Source organism: Oncorhynchus clarkii, chromosome 17 (assembly GCF_045791955.1).
Source record: "Oncorhynchus clarkii lewisi isolate Uvic-CL-2024 chromosome 17, UVic_Ocla_1.0, whole genome shotgun sequence".
Classification (NCBI taxonomy): Eukaryota; Metazoa; Chordata; class Actinopteri; order Salmoniformes; family Salmonidae; genus Oncorhynchus; species Oncorhynchus clarkii.
This window is the reverse complement of record NC_092163.1, coordinates 61,494,650-61,514,984: the sequence shown is the minus strand read 5'-3', so window position 1 is coordinate 61,514,984 and position 20,335 is coordinate 61,494,650. Positions and strand designations below refer to the sequence as shown.

The window sequence follows — 20,335 nt, the reverse complement described above, 5'->3', positions numbered from 1 at the left end:
TGGAATGTCCGGTGGAAGCAGAGTATGAGAAGGAGATGGAGAAAAGTCTGGCATTTGACTGCATCCGTGACAGAGAGGGAGAAAGATCTGATGATTCTTATGGCATTGCACAAGGTCAGTGTGAACCGGAGTAACTTGACACAATGGGTCTAGCAAGCTGTACAAACAAAACGGTAACAACACAGGGTGTCTTACTTAGTTAAAGGGGGACAATCACGGACTACATAAAGAAAATCAGCCATGTAACGGACACCGACGTCTTGCTTCCAGACAAACTAAACACCTTCTTTGCCTGCTTTGACGATAATACAGTGCCACCGACGCACTGCCATCTCTCCCTATCCCAGTCTGCTGTCCCCACATGCTTCAAGATGGCCACCTTTGTTCCTGTACCCAAGAAGGCAAAGGTAACTGAACTGAATGACCATCGCCCCATAGCGCTCACTTCTGTCATCATGAAGTGCTTTGAGAGACAACACTGGGGTCCCACAAGGGTGCGTGATCAGCCCCCTCCTGTACTCTCTGTTCACCCATGACTGCGTGGCCATGCACGCCTCCAACTCAATCAACAAGTTTGCAGACGACACAACAGTAGTAGGCCTGATCACCAACAACAACAATACAGCCTATAGGGAGTGAGGGCACTCGGAGTGTGGTGACAGGAAAACAACCTCTCACTCAACATCAACAAAACAAAGGAGATGATCGTGGACTTCAGGAAACCGCAGAGGGAGCACCCCCCTATCCACATTGACGGGACAGTAGTGGAGAAGGTGGAAAGCTTTAAGTTCCTCGGTGTACACATCACGGACAAACTGAAATGTGCCACCCAAACAGACAGTGTGGTGAAGAATGCTCAACAGCACCTCATCAACCTCAGGAGGCTGAATAAATTTGGCTTGTCACCTAAAACTTTTACATATGCACAATCGATAGCATCCTATCGTGATGTATCACCACCTGGTACGACAACTGCACCGCTCACAACTGCAAGGCTCCCCAGAGGAAGATGTGGTCTGCACAACGCATCACTGGGGGCAAACTACCTGCCCTCCATTACACCAACAGCACCTGATGTCACAGGAAGGCCAAAAAGAACATCCAAGGACAAGAACCACCCGAGCCACTGCCTGTTCACCCTGCAACCACCCAGAAGGCGAGGTCAGTACAGGTGCATCAAAGCTGGGACTGAGAGACTGAAGCTATTTTTCAATCTCAAGGCCGTCAGACTGTTAAATAGCCATCACTAACACAGAGAGGCTACTGCCTACATACAGACCTTGAAATCATTGGCCACTCTAACAAATGGATCACTAGTGACTTTATTAATGCCACTTTAATAATGATGCTGACATAACTTGCATTACTCATCCCATATGCATATACTGCATTTTATACCATCTATTGCATCTTGCCTATGCTGCTCGGTCATTGCTCATCCATATATTTTGGTGTACATATTGTTATTCTATCCCTTTACTTACATTTGTGTGTATTAGGTAGTTGTTGTGGAATTGTTAGATTACTTGTTGATATTGCTACAACTAGAAGCACAACCATTTCGCTAACCATTGTATGTGACCAATAAAATTAGATTTTGCATATCTAAATATTCATATTGTCAATAGCCTAATATGCACTTTTTTCATATATTTTATCGTTGAAATGTTACATTTCTGTTTAACGACTGGTACAGAGGCACAATACATTGGCAAATCAGGCAGATTGTCGTGGCGAAAATGTAGTTTTATTGTAACGCCCACTTCCGCCAGCCTTCCTATCAGCGGTCAGATTGCGCGCACGCGGTCTTTCTCTTTCCCGGTCAACATGGCGGCATCCATGGCATCACAGGCTGTAGCAAGAGGTTTACGCGGAGCAAGTGCTAAGTACTTATTTCTTGACAAATTCAAGGTACTGACATAATTTAAAATGTTGACAATAGGCTTTTCATTACGCTTTTACTGTCACTGAGAACTCACCAAACTCGCTGCTGTAGCCAGAACTGACGGATCAAAATTGAGAAACAGCTCGCTGTTGTAACAGTACATTATTACCTAACCATCGATGCAATTGAAATTAAATATCTTAAACCGAAACATATTTCCAAGGAAGACAACTGTTGTTAGAACACTAAGAGCACTGTCAGTAGACTTTAGTCACGAGCATCATGCATGCATTCTAGCCATTGTTGTACTGCACATAGTGATTTGAGTATCAAGTTTAATTGACAATAGTATAGAACTGCTGAATAATGAGGTATTTGTGTGGCAGACAGCATTTTATTTGCAAGGTTGACCAACTAAAAATAATTAAATCGAGGTGCCTCAAATGAATTAAACTGTTATGTGATATTGATTGACCTCTGTTTTTCCCTGGGTAACTCACTATTCTACCTTTGACCCCAATTGACTTAAATGCTTCTATAGCGGTTAATAGTAATGTCAGCTTTCAAGATGGGGTAATGGTGCAAAGGTTGTTTCCTATTTGTACTTTAAACAGAATGTATGTAGATAAAGTGTCCCTGTTTGACTGATTGTTGCGAAATATGTTTTTTCCCCAGTTGCAACTTCAGTAAGGTCACTAGTTTATAATACACTTTGTTAGATGAATCAGAATATTTTTACATTTGGTGGATACGTTTTCTAAGAATACAAAATAGTAACGTGTTAGGCCATGAGATTGCAGAACAGCATGTCAATCAGCACACTAAGGGCAACCAGATTGAAACAAGTTGCATCATATGTACTCAAACTAGCATAGCTTGATAGATTGTCGGTGCCTCTTTTAGCCTAGGCTAGTTGGACTTTTGGAGTCTCCTATGTTGACTTCTCCTTTTGTGATTTTGCACTTTGTGCATCATCACATATGTTTTCAGAGTTATCGCAGTTTGTCAGTGACACTTGGGGATAGAGAATAACTTGGGAGTGGATGAGGCTTCATGTCTTTGTTTACTATATACAGACCTCACTAAGATATTCACACAATTACTCCAGCAGTGTTATGTAGTTGTGAGGAATACGTTTTTGAAAGGAGGATGGGCTATTTGTGGCCACAGTTTGAAGGTGGCTGAGTGCGTCATAGGACTATTCCCCTGGGTCACTGCTATCTCCTATTGATAGATACAGAAGGCTATATTGATGTAGCTCAATATAGGCCTAGTTCTGCAGTCTAATTCTTCTTTCTTCTAATATTAATTTACCTGAAATAGCTGTGTATGTGTTTTTCAAGTAGCCCAGCCTAATTAACCTTACTAAATGATGGAGTCAATTAGCTATCATCAGAGTTTATTGCTAAAGCATCATTGCTGTTATGATCATTGTCATTAGTGTTATTGCCCTTTATCTACAGGTGAGATATATGGGGGGCACAGTTGACCTAATACCTACTTTTACCCACAGTATAGGCTAGCATCTGTCTGAAGCCCCAAACACAGTTACTGAATCACTTACCATACCACGACTAGGCTAACACTAACAGCACTCTCCTAGCAAGCGCAGTAGACAGACCACCAACATGGGTACTTGCTGCTTGAAAATCTAGTTTGGTATTCTGTGTATAGTGCTAAGTAAGCATATATTTTCATCTCGTTGGTACTGCATAATGAGACATAGCCTAGCTTTAGTAGCTAGGGACTAGCTTAATCTATCAGGAAGAAGGCTTGGGATAATGAGAAGGCACACACTGCCAAGTTGTCTTACATTGCACATCTTTATATTTTCTTAAAAGTCAAACATTTTGAAGATGATGCAAGCAACCTTAGTTTCCATGGTGTGTGTGTGATAAATTAGGTATTGGAGAAGGGCAATTCTCTAGTAACAGAGTGATGCTGAGACACTTGAAAATGTATGTCAAACTAAAAACCAATGATTGCAAAGTTAAACAAACCATACAACTCTATGCACAAGAACTACATTTACCAATTTCCACAACATTTTACAAACACATTTAGGCATACTTGAAAAACGGTGCACATGCAAAGTTTGTAACAGAATGACCGTTGGCACGGTCATTCTGTTTCCAAACTTTGCATCTGTAATGTGAAGTAAATGTGTTTTTGTACAATTTTCTATGGAAATTGTTAAGGCGTCCTTGTGCATAGTTGTATGGTTTGTTTAACCTTTTCGATTGCATATCATTAGATAGATGATCTCTTTGGCAGATCTATTGTGGTATTTTCTGTTTCTCTGGTGTTATTGACAACACCACTATGCCTAACTCTTGATGAAGCAGAGCTCAGCCATTTTCACCCATCTGGGCTAGAATACAATCTGGAGATGTTAAAAATGTCCCTCTGCTTCAGGGGTTAAATCGCCCCCAGCCTCTCCTTGTGTTCAGACTAGAGGTCGACCGATTAATCGGAATGGCCGATTAATTAGGGCAGATTTCAAGTTTTCATAACAATCGGAAATCTGTATTTTTGGACACCGATTTGGCCGATTAAAAAAATAAAAAATAAAAAAAACTTTTTTTTACACCTTTATTTAACTAGGCAAGTCAGTTAAGAACACATTCTTATTTTCAATGACGGCCTAGGAACGGTGGGTTAACTGCCTTGTTCAGGGGCAGGGGATTCAATCTTGCAGCCTTATGGTTAACTAGTCCAACGCACCAACCACCTGCCTATCATTGCACTCCACGAAGAGCCTGCCTGTTATGCGAATGCATTAAGAAGCCAAAGTAAGTTGCTAGCTAGCATTAAACTTATCTTATAAAAAACAATCAATCAATCTTAATCACTAGTTAACTACACATGGTTGAGGATATTACTAGTTTATCTAGCGTGTCCTGCGTTGCATATGATCGATGCAACGCAGGGGGTTGATTTACCAAAAGCGCATTTGCGAAAAAAGCACAATCGTTGCACGACTGTACCTAACCATAAACACCAATGCCTTTTAAAAAAATCAATACACAGAAGTATATATTTTTAAACCTGCATATTTAGCTAAAATAAATCCAGGTTAGCAGGCAATATTAACCAGGTGAAATTGTGTCACTTCTCTTGCGTTCATTGCACGCAGAGTCAGGGTATATGCAATAGTTTGGGCCGCCTGGCATAACATTGAAGGTTGTACAATGTAACAGCAATATTTAGACTTATGGATGCCACCCTTTAGATAAAATACCGAACGGTTCCGTATTTCACTGAAATTATAAACATTTTCTTTTCGAAATGATAGTTTCCGGATTCGACCATATTAATGACCAAAGGCTCATATTTCTGTGTGTTGTTATGTTATAATTAAGTTTAGGATTTGATATTTGATAGAGCAGCCTGACTGAGCGGTGGTAGGCAGCAGCAGGCTCGTCAGCATTCATTCAAATACCACGTTCCTGCGTTTTGCCAGCAGCTCTTCCCTGTGCTTCAAGCATTGAGCTGTTTATGACTTCAAGCCTATCAACTCCCGAGATTAGGCTGGTGTAACCGATGTGAAATGGCTAGCTAGTTTGTGGGGTGCACGCTAATAGCGTTTCAAACATCACTCGGTCTGAGACTTGGAGTAGTTGCTCCCCTTGGAAGGGCCGCGGATTTTGTGGAGCGATGGGTAAAAATGCTTTGAGGGTGGCTGTTGTCGATGTGTTCCCGGTTCGAGTCCAGGTAGGGGCGAGGAGAGGGACGGAAGCTATACTGTTACACTGGCAATACTAAAGTGCTTATAAGAACATCCAATAGTCAAAGGTATATGAAATACAAATGATATAGAGAGAAATAGTCCTATAAATACTATATTTACTACAACCTAAAAACCTCTTACCTTGGAATACTGAAGTCTCATGTTAAAAGGAACCACCAACTTTCATATGTTCTCATGTTCTGAGCAAGGAATTTAAATGTTAGCTTTTTTACATGGCACATATTGCACTTTTACTTTCTTCTCCAACACTTTGTTTTTGCTTTATTTAACCAAATTGAACATGTTTCATTATTTATTTGAGGCTACATTGATTTTTATTGATGTATTTATTATATTAAGTTAAAATAAGTGTTCATTCAGTGTTGTAATTTTCATTATTACAAATAAATAAAAATAATCGGCCGATTTAATCGGTATCGACTTTTTTTTGGTCCTCCAATAATCGGTATCGGCGTCAAAAAATCTAATTCGGTCGACCTCTAGTTCAGACTTCATCTACATGCAATCTGCAGGAGCCTGGACATCTGCCAGCGTTCCAAACAATTGATCGTTTTAGTCTGTGACGGAACACATTGACTTCAGCACCACTTCTCTCCCCCCAGTGGTAAACTCATGCAGAACTTCTAATCTAAGTTTTCTGGCTGCAGCACCTGGTTTTGACACCCTCTCTCGCTCTCTTTTATGAGCCCACTGCCGAAGGGATAAGAGTAACAATCCAGGATGCTGTTGTCTGTGGCACAGTATCAGAGCCCGTGCAGGATGACTGACTGACTGGCAGGTAGTGTCACAATGGAGTCTCATCGGCTATGACAGTTGTCCGCTCCATAGGGAATTACATTTAAGATGATTTGTCAATAACAATGCGCAAGAAATCGCAATATTTCAGATGGATGGTGTATGAGGGAGAGAGACAGGGGTAGGGTGTTTTTTTCTCATGAATCAAATCTCTTGAATTCTTGTCTGCACAGTGAGATAATCCTCCAGCTGTTTTTCACTGTCGCCTCACCGTGCTGAATTTGTAAACATTTGCCACGTTCTTTAAGGTGTCACAGCTCTCTGGCCCCGTAGTGCAGCAACCCAGCATCAGTTTGAGGAGGAAACGGCAGGGTGAAAGGAGCTCAATGAGAGACTGTCCTGAATATTTTAGTGGGGGGGTGGGGACTGCGACGACTGGTTGCTGGAACTTCAAACGCCAGGCGGCTTCCCCATCTGTCTACAGCAAGAACACATTTACATTTCCTCCCAGCGAGGGATACAGTACAGTTAGCTATAACTGGATTTGAATATCATTTCGCCAAGGTTAATAGCCATTTCTGTAGCTCATAAGAGGTGTTTAGGCTTTTTCAATAATTTAGAAGGGCTGCGATCATTCTGAATTTGGCAGCCTGCAAAGCAAGAATGTACGGTAATGAATGAATGCACGCACACATCAACCCAGTCAATTCAGTTATTTTCTACTGATGATAATTAAGTTGGGAAATGGCAGCAGTTAAAATGGAAGGATGAAGAGCAATATTGTAAACACATTTTAAGGTTATAGGCTACTGTAGGGCATTGACCTTGACCTAACCTATGTAACCCAGGTCCTGCACAAATCATTCCAGTGTGAGAGGAGTTCACTTTGACAGATGGAGCATCTACACCTTCCTCCTCACTCCTACTTCCCTCTAGAACTGACACCTGCAATTATGTGTCCCTATGAAGTCTCTTATTAGCTATGATAATGGCTAACTGTCCTATCTGTGGAGACCCAGAGACTTGGGCTTGTTCTCCAGCTAAGCCTGTCTGCAGCTAATTAAGCCCTGTTGTCCCTCACATTGCAGATGAAGCAAATCACAATGATCTAAATCCTGTAGCCATGCTCCACTGCTCCTGCCTCCTCTTCCTTCCCCTCTCTACCACAACACTGCTCCTGCCTCCTTTTCCTTCCCCTGTTTACCACAGCTCTGCTCCTGCCTCCTCTTCCTTCCCCTCTCTACCACAGCACTGCTCCTGCCTCCTCTTCCTTCCCCTCTCTACCACAGCACTGCTCCTGCCCCCTCTTCCTTCCCCTCTCTACCACAGCACTGCTCCTGCCTCCTCTTACTTCCCTTCTCTACCACAGCACTGCTCCTGCCCCCTCTTCCTTCCCCTCTCTACCACAGCACTGCTCCTGCCCACTCTTCCTTCCCCTCTCTACCACAGCACTGATCCTGCCTCCTCTTACTTCCCTTCTCTACTACAGCACTGCTCCTGCCTCCTCTTCCTTCCCCTCTCTACCACAGCACTGCTCCTGCCCCCTCTTCCTTCCCCTCTCTACCACAGCACTGCTCCTGCCTCCTCTTCCTTCCCCTCTCTACCACAGCACTGCTCCTGCCCCCTCTTCCTTCCCCTCTCTACCACAGCACTGCTCCTGCCTCCTCTTCCTTCCCCTCTCTACCACAGCACTGCTCCTGCCTCCTCTTCCTTCCCCTCTCTACCACAGCACTGCTCCTGCCTCCTCTTCCTTCCCCTCTCTACCACAGCACTGCTCCTGCCTCTTCTTCCTTCCCCTCTATACCACAGCACTGCTCCTGCCTCCTCTTCCTTCCCCTCTCTACCACAGCACTGCTCCTGCCTCCTCTCTACCACCGCACTGTTCCCATCCCAAACAGGCTGACGTCATGGTTTGCGCCTAATTGAGCCTCCTCCAGATGTCCTCTAACTCCCCTAATGGCCGGGACATAACCTTGACTTCCTCTACAGCTCTCTAGAAGAGGGTAGGAGGCAAGGATGAGAAAGTGAGAGAGAATCACCACTGTCCTATCAGTTTTGGCTTAAAGCAGGAACACTTCCCTGAGAATTTCAAATGGATTCCATCATCACCCTATTGGAGGGGTGTGTGTGTGTGTGTCTGTCAACACCTATAATTAGTCCATTAATTTGAAGCCTGTCTTTTTTTTTGAATAAATCCTGATCTGAATTAGTCTCCTAATGCTTCATCGTGCATGATATTACTACATGGTTGGTTTTATGTGGGGATTTACAGATTATTCACATTGGCCTGTTTATGCTGCAAATTCAAATCATTCTGCCTTTCTGCTCTCCATTTCCTTAAGTGTAGGGTATGCGTCGTTGTCGTCACTGCTAACTAGCATGCAGTGGCTGTCTAATTGCAATACAGCTCATCTTTATGAGTCAGAACTAATAGCAAACTGCCTCCTCATTAACTGGAAAACATTTAACTACAATCAGGACACGCAGTGATTTTATAACAAGTCAGTGCAGTGTCTACCCACGTTTCGGGCTCTGCTCTTGTAAATGGATCAGGATTCCAATCCCCTTTAACTCTACCCGGATGGTTAGCTAAACGGAGGCAAAGGGCCCGAGTTCAAAACCTGAATAGGAACCAATCAATTACGTACAATTGGCAAACTGGCAATGTGTTAATTTCTTAAACATTTTGATAATGCCCCTTAGGAGAATTCCAGTTAATTAACTCGGAGGCCATCCGTTGGTGCTAATTAGCCAGAGTAATTTCAAAGGGTTAGGGCCTGGCCATGACTAGTAATGAGGATTTTAACCCTGGGAGACGTCTGGGGACGCCACTGTATTAGAAGAGATTCAGAGCTGTATACACATCCTCTGTAAGCTGTCTGGCTGGCTCTATATCCGGTTCAGAAGAGGAGAGAGAGACTAGCATGATATAGTACAACTTTTTCAAGTGTTTTTGTTTAACAAAGATTTAAAAACATGAATGACTATGCACTTTTTGTGTAGCATGTAGAGCTGGTGTTGAACACTAGTGTGGCTGAAGGCAGAGTTGTACATTTCGGTGAGACCTCCTTCAGTGGACATGAATGGAAACATTAAATCAAAATACTGTTCTCTAAAGACCATTTAGTTGCAAGATGTCCTTCTCACACCTCTCATTAGATGTTGTGTTTTGGCTATAGCCTACTGTACTGGATAACTAGGCCATCTCTTCCCTTCACCCTAAAATATTGTCATTTAGGAGACCTTGAAAATGTTAATCATTTCAAAGTGTATTTGTTTTTTAAAATAAAGCCTTGACTAGACTCCCATAAGCTTCTCTTCCTATTCCCAAAGCTATGCCGGATCCATACAGATTTGCTCATGAATATGTTTGTTAAAAAATGTGTATTCCCTTGTGGTTGAAAGCAGCTGCGTTTTTTTGTTTTCTGCAAGGGCTCTTATCAGAATCAATCCCCTATCGACATATTGAGTTATTCGGTCTCTGTGCTCCTAATGGAGGGGCACTATGTCCAGCCTCTGAGACATGCTAATGATGATAGCCTTCCCTGAGAGGGTTAGAGGACAGGGCCATTGAAGGGCCATGTTCATTCTTCTTTTCTGCTTTAATGCAGCCGTTGGCCCTTAATGGAGCATGCCAGAGGCTTTTTTTTATTCATACATCAAAAAGTTAAACATAACCACTCCATGAAATAATACCTCTAGATTTTGCATCTGAAGAGTGTCTGAGTGAGGATGTTGGCCTCTGTCCAGGTGTCCTGATAAAGTATTGATTTTCCTCTCTGCCGTTTGCACGGGCTCTTCACCCCATCCATCAACAGAGTTCTGTTCTAGAAATGTCCTGCTGTGTTGTGTGTCTGGGAGCGTTCAGTTCATGTAGAATTTCCCTCCCCTCAATCAAAGCATGGCCTAAAATAGGGAAATAGCTTTGGCCTAGCCTACTTCATGAGATGTTGCCTACTTGACAAGGCCTTTAAGGCCATTTTGTGGATTAGACAGTGATGTGAGCCATCAGGGGAGTGCTCCTGTTCTATGTAGTAGGCCTAAAATATACACGGAGTATACTAAACATTAGGAACACCTTCCTCATATTGAGTTGCACTCAGCATGGACTCTACAAGGTTTCTCAAGTGTTCTACAGGGATGCTGGCCCATGTTGACTCAAATGCTTCCCCTAGTTGTGTGAAGTTGGCTGGATGTCCTTTGGATGGTGGACCATTCTTGATACACATGGGAAACTGTTGAGTGTGAAAAACCCAGCAGCGTTGCAGTTGTTGACCCAAACCTGTGTGCCTGGCACTTACTACCATACCCCATTTAAAGGCACTTAAATATTTTGTCGTACCCATTCACCCTCTGAATGACACTCATACACAATACCTGTCTCAAGGCTTGACCATCTTTATTTTACCGGTCTCCTCCCCTTCATCTACACTGATTGTAGTGGATTTAAGTGACACCAATAAGGGATCATAGTTTGCACCTGGTCAGTCTGACATGGAAAGAGCTGGTGGTGTTAATGTTTATACTCAGTGTACAGTACTGTATATCTTATGGCAGGTGTACCCAATTACTCATGCGTGTTTCTGTGTTAGCCTGAATTGGACTAGCTAGCCCTACAGTGTGATGAGGCTGACTCAGAATAGGTCTCCTGTTAGTAACATCCTCCTTTCTACGTAATGATACTTCTGCATGACATTGTTCCTAGCTCACAAAAAAACAGAGTTTGCTAAACTGCTGTCATTTTGTACCACTTGAAAGTCAGAGCTGAGGGTGCTTCTGAGTCTGCTGAATGCCATATGCCAGTTCTGAGGTAGGAGCAGTGTGCTTGCTGCCCTGGCTCTGTCCTTTTACGCCACTCCTTGGTGGAGCATCTGCGACACTGCACAATTTAATGCAGCTGCTGCCACAGCACTGTCCTCTGCTCTCTGCCTTTGTATGGGGACAGACAGGAACTCTGTGTGCTTTACAGAGAGGAGCCGTATGGACCGCTGCAACACATGCTTCACTCAGCACATTTGGGTGCTTTATGCATTTGTTTTTGGTTAATTGTATTCATTTTTGAATGTCAGTTTATTTTAATGACTTTGGTAACTTACAGTATGCCTTGTTGCATTTTTCCCCTTGTTGTTGTGGCAAAATGACGAGCATAGGGCCTAGGCCCATATTATATTCATTCCCTTTTAGGCTTTATATTCAGGTCATTTGATTGGCTGTTTGATGGTCGAGGATCAACTATTGATATTCTAGTAGTCAAAAGATTGTAAAAAATAAAAATAAAAAAAAAGACTGAAAAACAAGTTCTATCCTGTATATTGGGGTAGGCTATGAGCTTAAAGTAAAAATGGCTCATCTCTATCTTGAAGTGCTTTGCTCTGACATTTTGTGATCACTGGCTGAATGTCAAGATTTTAGCTGTAAGCCTGCTGAAAGAAAAAATCTCCCTCACAGAATATTCTTTACTTTTATTGGTACTTTTTGCTATCGCTTGAACTTGGTGGCCAGATCTTTGGCTGTACAATTTCTCATACTTTGGTGTGAAGACCAATGTTGATGGTCAGACAGGGACAGTGTTTGATAAAGATACCAGCAGGGTGGAATTATTTTGTTACGTAGTTTTTCCACAAGAGATTAGCCTAAACCTAATTGATCTAATACCTCCAGCATAAAATAAAACAACAAAACAGAAGAAGCCCTATAGGCTATGTTAATGGAGACCTGTGAAGTGTCTAGTCACTGCCCGGCTATAGCCTATTGAGTAAAGACTGAGAGGAGAGAGCACTAAATGTGTTCACTGATGCATACCCTCTGAGGTGAACTCTCTCAAGATCTAATTTCCAGTGACAGTTATAGCCTTTCGTGTTTTATGGCTCTACCGCTCAGGAACATGTCCTTTTTTCACTTTCACAATAAATGAGACCATGGCCATGTCTGAATACCCATACTAGCGTACTGCATACTATTTATTCATCGTACGTACCGTTTAGTGAAAAGTGTGCCACAGCCGCAACTCAGCAGTGGCTCCTGATTGTCTGAGTGTGGGTGGATCTTTCCAAATTCAACAGACATGCATCACATTAACCAGCCTGATAATAGCTCATTTCCATATTGAGAAATGTCTTTAAACTCTGAATAGAATAGGAATGGATTTATAGGCCTACTCAGGCTGGTTATAGGCAGACTATCGCATACAAGCTATACCATAGCCCATCTATCCTATATGAAAAGGACTTACTTCCATTTCATCATATTTATTAGTGAAACCAAAATTAACTAACATACTCTACCAGTTAAAGCTTGAACACACCTACTCATTTGAGGGTTTTTCTTTATTTGTACTATTTTCTACATTGTAGAATAATAGTGAAGACATCAAAACGATGACATAACACGTATGGAATTATGTAGTAAACAAAAGTGTTCAACACACTTTTATTTGAGATTCTTCAAAGTAGCCAGCCTTTGCCTTGACAGCTTTGCACACTCTTGGCATTCTCTCAACCAGCTTCAGGAGGTAGTCACTTGGAATGTTGTTCAATTAACCTAAAAGTTAATTTGTGGAATTCCTTTCCTCCTTCATGCGTTTGAGCCAATCAGTTGTGTTGTGACAAGGTAGGGTTGGTATACAGAAGATAGTCCTATGTGGTAAAAGACCAAGTTCATATTATGGCAAGAAATGCTCAAATAAGCAAAAAGAAACAACAATCCATTGTTACTTTAAAACATGAAGGTGAGTCGCAAAAACCATCAAGTGCTATTATGATGAAACTGGCTCTCATTAGGACTGCCACAGGAATTGAAGACCCAGAGTTACCTCTGCTGCAGAGGATAAGTTCATTAGAGTTACCAGCCTCAGATTGCAGCCCAAATAAATGCTTCGCCGAGTTCAAGTAACAGACACATCTCAACATCAACTGTTCAGAGGAGACAGCTTGAATTAGGCCTTCATGGTCAAATTTCTGCAAAGAAACCACTACTGAAGGACATCGATATTAAATAGAGACTTGCTTGGGTCAAGAAGCACAAGCAATGGACATTAGACTGGTGGAAATCTGTCCTTTGGTCTGATGAGTCCAAATGTGAGATTTTTGGTTTCAACCGCCATGTCTTTGCGAGACGCAGAGTAGGTGAACGGATGATCTCCGCATGTGTAGTTCCCACCGTAAAGCATGTAGGAGTTGTGGGGGTGCTTGCTGGTGACACTATCAGTGATTTATTTAGATTTCAAGGCACACTTAACCAGCATGTCTACCACAGCTTTCTGCAGTGATACGCCATCCCATCTGGTTTGTGCTTAGTGGGACTATAATTTGTTTTTCAACAGGACAATGTCCCAACACCTCCCAGGCTGTGTAAGGGCTATTTGAGGAAAGCGGTGGAGTGCTACATAAATGACCTGGCCTCCAAAATCACCCAACCTCAACCCAATTGAGATAGTTTGGGATGAGTTGGACCGCGGAGTGAAAGAAAAGAAGCCAACAAGTGCTCAGCATATGTGGGAACTACTTCAATCATTTCTCATGAAGTTGGTTGAGAGAATGCCAATACTGTGCAAAGCTGTCATCAAGGCAAAGGTTGGCTACTTTGAAGAATCTAAAATATATTTTTTATTTGTTTAACACTTTTTTGGTTACCACATGATTCCATATGTGTTATTTCATAGTTTTAATGTCTTCACTTTTAATATACAATATAAAAAAATTAAAGAAAATCCTTGAATGAGTAGGTGTGTCCCAACTTTTGACTGGTACTGTATATAAATTCAATCAAATATCCTATTAGACACCAAAACTTATCAAATGTTCAAATCAAAAAGCTATTACACAGAAAAACGTGGACAGTCGGGTGCATCACAAATTCAGAACCTTCTGGACAGTAGCATAATAAACTAAAGTACTGATCATTGGGAACTAGATCAGAATGCCTGGTAAGGCTTGAATAAATAAATAAAATAATAGCCTGCAAAACGGCCTAGCCTGCAAAACTAAAACAATCCATATGTTCAAATCAAAAGGCGTGATTAAGATGACATCAATAACGCAGCATTATCCCAAGTCCCCGGTGCCGACACATTAAGAAATCAAAAGATGGTGATTTAGTTTAAAAGCTCTGCCCGAAGGCCAAGAGAACAATGAGCAAGGCAGTTAACCTACAGTTCCCCGGGCGCCGAAGACATGGATGTCGATTATGGCAGCTCCCCGCACCGCTCTGATTCAGAAGGGTTGGGAGAAATGCGGAAGACACATTTCAGCTGAATGTATTCAGTTGTACAATTAACTAGGTAACCCGCCTTTCCCAATAAATACTTTTCAGTGATCAAACTGAAATCCACTGAGTATAAAAAATACTTCTCTTTTCAAAGATGTAGCCTACGATGCATTACTTTAAGCACAACAAAACTACTTAGCCTACATTGGTCACCAATGCAGAAGCTTTTGCATCTTCCCAATTAAGTAGCCTAGTTTCTTCCAATGCATTGTGGAAACGTGCGCATTGAATTCTACAAGATGAAGAGCTGAACCCGTCCTTTAAACCGTACTTGTTTTTCGAAATGTCCCATACCATTAAACATAGAAAAATGTCATACTGAGAATGTGTCACGCGTGAGTGATTGCATTGTTTCCCCGCTATTTTTACATTTCGGTAGCACATTCTCCATATCTAATTGATTTGCTGTTGTCAAAATCAAAATTAGTATGACATCTGGGCATTTAAAGTATACTTAGCATACTCAAACTGCCTACTATTTAGGATGCTAGTATGGCTATTCGGGCATGGCCCTTCTCCCCTAGCACCCTTTTTTCCTCTAGTTTCTCTCTCTCTGTCTCTCTCCCATTTTCTCATACTCTCTGCTTCAGTGGGTAGAGGTTGGATGTGAGTGTGTGGATGTGTTTTTGGCCCTAAGTATGACTTGCCTTTGCCTGATATATAGCAGTATATAGGACTGTGTGTCAGTTTGTATATATTTAATAGCGCCTGGTAGGTTGTCTCGAGCACTGATGAAGATAATTACTGTAGAGCGAGTGTCTCTGGGGAGGGCAGCCTCCTGCAAGTAAATCCTCCACTCACTTCTCTCTCTCCCGGGGCAGGCCTGCAACACAAGCACGACTCACTCCCCTACTACCACCCTACATGATTTAGCCTACACATGACTTGGCAGTGACTTGACTTTGACTTGGCAGTGACTTGACTTTGACTTGGCAGTGACTTGTCTTTGACTTGGCAGTGACTTGTCTTTGACTTGGCAGTGACTTGTCTTTGACTTGGCAGTGATCTAACTTTGACTTGGCAGTGATCTAACTTTGACTTGGCAGTGATCTAACTGACTTGGCAGTGATCTAACTGACTTGGCAGTGACTTAACTTTGACTTGGCAATGACTTAACTTTGACTTGGAAGTGATCTAACTTTGACTTGGCAGTGATCTAACTTTGACTTGGCAGTGATCTAACTGACTTGGCAGTGATCTAACTGACTTGGCAGTGATCTAACTGACTTGGCAGTGACTTAACTTTGACATGGCAGTGACTTAACTTTGACATGGCAGTGACTTAACTTTGACATGGCAGTGATCTAACTTTGACTTGGCAGTGATCTAACTTTGACTTGGCAGTGACTTAACCTTGACTTGGCAGCATTTTACTACCAAAGTCAAACAGGAAATTAAATAGAATGAAAGGGAATCCTGCAAAGCTCAAACATATGTGCCAGAGAATATCCTACTTTCAAAGAGAATAGGAATGGCAAGCATATAAACGCTCTCATGCTGTGTTGTCACAATACCAGTATTTCGATACTAAGACGTAAGGAAACAAAGGAAGCAGAACATGAAGCGGAGTACATTTCTTGAGGAAAACAGTCCTAATGTTGGAAAGAACAGTCACATTTGTTTTATTTTGCAAGCTATAGCACAATATTTTACTTAAGTAAGTTTTAAAGGACCATAGAGCTCAGTCTGCTTCGTGTTTTCTTTTTTTGCCATGGAAAATCTGGTATTGTAGTATCGCGATACTGGTATTGCAACAACACTGTTAATGCTGGTGCCTCAGCATTTCAAATGTTGACACTAGCATTTCCTGTGACAAATTAAACACTAATCATTAGTGATTAGGCTTGGGTGATACCCCGGTATACAGTATAAATGGTATATTTCAAAATATAGAAGGTATGATTTTTGATACCGTAACAACAACAAAAAGCTGAAGCTGCGCCCTTTGTGTGCACATTCGGTAATACCATATACCCGGAACGGTACAGAAACATTAGGATGGTATCTGCATTCCTCCCAACCCTATTAGTGATTGGTGAAAATAATCGATAGTTATATATCGTGATATTATTTTTGGATGATATTATATTGATATTTGACTTCAAGTATCAATTAGTAAAAAAATGTTTTTTTAAATTGCTACTGTGGGTAGCGTTCGCTAGCGCTAGTTGTCCCTTCGCCTTGTTCTTTATCTTCTTTTTAAAAAGTGAGCAAACATGTTTTCAGACCTTTTATTTCCCTGACTGATCGAAACTAGTTTTCTCATGCTCTTTTGTCTCTCTACAGCAGACATATGGTGAGCAATAAGTTTGGAACATCACATCGCAATAAAATCGCAGTATCGAATCGCAATACATATAGAATCATGAGTCATAATACATATCGTATCTGCTCCAAAGTATCGTGATATGTGGTTCCATTGTGGGGAAAGAAATCCACATCAATAACTCCCTTTAGACTGAGAGAACAGGCAATGGGATAAAAGGGCTATTTATGAGCATGGCAGGGTAAAGTGTGGCTTTAGTCCTTCCTTGGTATTACAGTGATGTACTGGTATGTGGGTCTCTCAGTCAGTGTACTGGGGATAAAGTGCTGTTGGCATCCCACTCCTGTATTGTTTGTCACAAGGTAACTGTCAGTGCCTGGAGGGACACCGCCAGCCCCACTTCGCATTCAGCAGCTGTTGTTTTAGGATCTTTTCCTCTCCTTTCCCCCTCCCTTTTCTCCCTCTTTGGTGACAGAGAGGAGTCATCCCTAATCGCTCTGAAGTTTTTTCTGCTCCCCCTCTCCAACTGTTCACCAGGTACACGACAGCTGCTTATTTAAGGTGGTGTTTTTCAAGTTGCCAGAAATTTTAAATGAGTTTGAAAATAACTTTTTTTCTCCTCAGCAGACTTTGTCAGAAATTGTCAGATTAATATTGAGCTCCACTGGTTTTATTGTGCCAACTCATTCTAGCCGGTTAATGATCTACTTACTGTGAAGAACTCTCAAGCCAATGTTAGCTCTGAAAAGCAGCCCATTCCATCCTAAAGATGTCTCCTTTCTGTTGAGTCCACAGAGAGCCATCACCACTTCTCATTTTACAATGTTATTATTTTTAAGAGGCAGGTGTTATTAGGCCGAAACACTGTAGGCTCTTTCTGCTGACTTCATAACACTCAGTGTGTGCACTTGCTATAATATAACACACACACACAGGGCTCTACAGTGCGACATTTTAGTCCTAAATACCTTCGTTGTGTGCTCCGTGTAACAAAAAAAAAAAAAGTCAGCGTAGAGCCCTGACACACACACACACACTAGGGTTTCCGTTAGCCAGTTTTTAATGTTTTTTTTATTTTTTAGAAAAGCCTATAAATAATTGGCACCGGCCAATTCTCAGTGAGAAGAAAAAAATCCCATTGCGTAATAGTGTTTTTTAACCTGTGTGTCACACGCGCACAGCATACAGAAGCTTTGAGTGGAAAATCTGTCACAGCATGTCAAACAGGGTGGGGCGGCAGGGTAGCCTAGTGGTTAGAGTGTTGGACTAGTAACCGGGAGGTTGCAAGTTCAAACCCCCGAGCTGACAAGCTACAAATCTGTCGTTCTGCCCCTGAACAGGCAGTTAACCCACTGTTCCTAGGCCGTCATTGAAAATAAGAATTTGTTCTTAACTGAGTTAAATAGTTAAATAAAGGTTAAAAAAAACATTTTGTAAACTACATTTAAAAAATGCATACAGTACATAGGTAGGCTACATCAGCATACAGTACATAGGTAGGCTACATCAGCATACAGTACATAGGTAGGCTACATCAGCATACATCAGCATACAGTACATAGGTAGGCTACATCAGCATACAGTACATAGGTAGGCTACATCAGCATACATCAGCATACAGTACATACGTAGGCTACATCAGCATGCAGTACATACGTAGCTTCATCAGCATACAGTACATACGTATGCGACATCAGCATGCAGTACATACGTAGGCTACATCAGTGCGTCACACACCACTTTGCAATGAGCTAGAGGCAGTTTGGAAACCTAGCCAAAATCAGACCCTATCCGTGGAAGCAGTTATTTTGTTTAAGTCCAGTAGCCAAAGGCACAATCCTAGTCATATTAGTAAACCATGCTAATTGTTGCACATTAGATCTCCCCTCTTTCTACATCAGTGAAGAACAAATTCTTATTTACAATGACGTTCTAGGAACAGTGGGTTAACTGTTTTGACAGATTTGTACCTTGTCAGCTGGGGGATTTGAACTTGCAACCTTTCGGTTGCTAGTCCAACGCTCTAACCACTAGGCTACCCTGCCTGCATGTTCTGTTAAGACCATGATATAAATGTGATTTTTGCCATTCTTAGCGCTGTGGGTGGACACCATAATCAAGTTTTGGACATTTCTCAAATGTCTGGTAAATGAAAATGGTGGTGCTGGACATTTGACCAGCACATCTTCCTGATGTTAACCCTGACACCACACACACACAGCTAGTGTTCACACTACAAGGTGACTGCGTAGGTAGTCCCAGAGATAACCTCACACTAGATAGATAAGGAAAGGACAAGAAACTTGTTTCTGCTTGCCTCATAGTGAAGTGGGCATGAGAGAGAAGGTACGTGGCACCTTTAAACAAGGACAATGGTCAGATATTCCCCACACACAACTCACCAGCTCACTCTAACACACAACACTGTGCCCCCACTCACTTTATAACAAGCAACACCTCGCACTACTAGATGAGGAACAATCCATCACACTGAAAACTGGTTGTTGCTGTGTTTTTAGAGAGACTCCAGAGAAGACTCATGAGCAGCTCCTCTTTGCTCTGTTTGTGGCGTCCAGCAACTTAAGTGTGGGTAAATGCACTGCTCAACTTAGTTCAACAGAAGGGTTTTGAATTGAGGCAGTGTAAGTGAAAAGCACTTCATATTAAATGCTTTTGTGAGGCTGTATAAAAATCTGTCATTGAACTGTTATACTGTTATATATAGGGCATAGTGCCAGTGTGCCACTGCCATGGGGCTGTCGCATGGTCTTGTTTCACAGTAGAACGTCTGACATCCCCTTGAAAGAAATAAAAGTAGGCATACATGTGAAACTCACTTCATTCCAGGCAGAGACACAGGAAATGACCCACAAATGACCCTCGTTATTCAGTGATGTGAGGGAGACCAATCAGCATACTGCTGTACCTTCTATGGAAGCTCGGCTTTTCTGCCCTAATGAATTCTCCAGTGCTCCTTACCCGGAAGGTGGTAGCAGTGAACAATGCATGCTAATACAATACTACGCCAGAAAGTTAAGGTTACTCTTAACACCATTCACCAATCATGCCGTTGACCAGAGAGGGCTATGGATGATGTACCTTCTATGAATGCACCTATATGCTACCCTTTTCTTCAGAAACAACAACAACAAACTAATTGAATGGATGACTAGAATCGTAGATTTTAACATATTGATTTCAGTAAGCCTTACGGTAGGCCAAGTTCTTGATGGTCTTGTTTCCTTGCTCAGTTCAGAGTTCCTCCACTCAAATGAGTTGAGGGTGTTCAGCGAAGTGACCTAGTGCTCTTAGCCTGTATCCCTTTTCTCTCCTCTTCTCATGAATGATGGAGAGCTCCCAGGCAGCTCTGTTTTGAGAGTAACGGCTTGGGCTTGGCCTTGTCATACCACTCTCACCACTAAGTCAGATGGCA

At 42.0% G+C, this 20,335-nt stretch overlaps 1 protein-coding gene across 1 annotated transcript in view; it reads left to right on the top strand.

Annotated features, from left to right (window-relative positions):
- Window positions 1-1,776: 1,776 nt before the first annotated feature.
- Window positions 1,777-20,335, top strand: part of LOC139371219 (succinate--CoA ligase [GDP-forming] subunit beta, mitochondrial-like) — a 126,544-nt gene continuing 107,985 nt past the window's right edge. Inside the window, exon 1 of the mRNA XM_071111422.1 lies at window positions 1,777-1,911. Coding sequence (XP_070967523.1) covers window positions 1,828-1,911 — 84 coding nt within the window. The 5' untranslated portion in view covers window positions 1,777-1,827. The remainder of the gene's footprint in view (window positions 1,912-20,335) is intronic.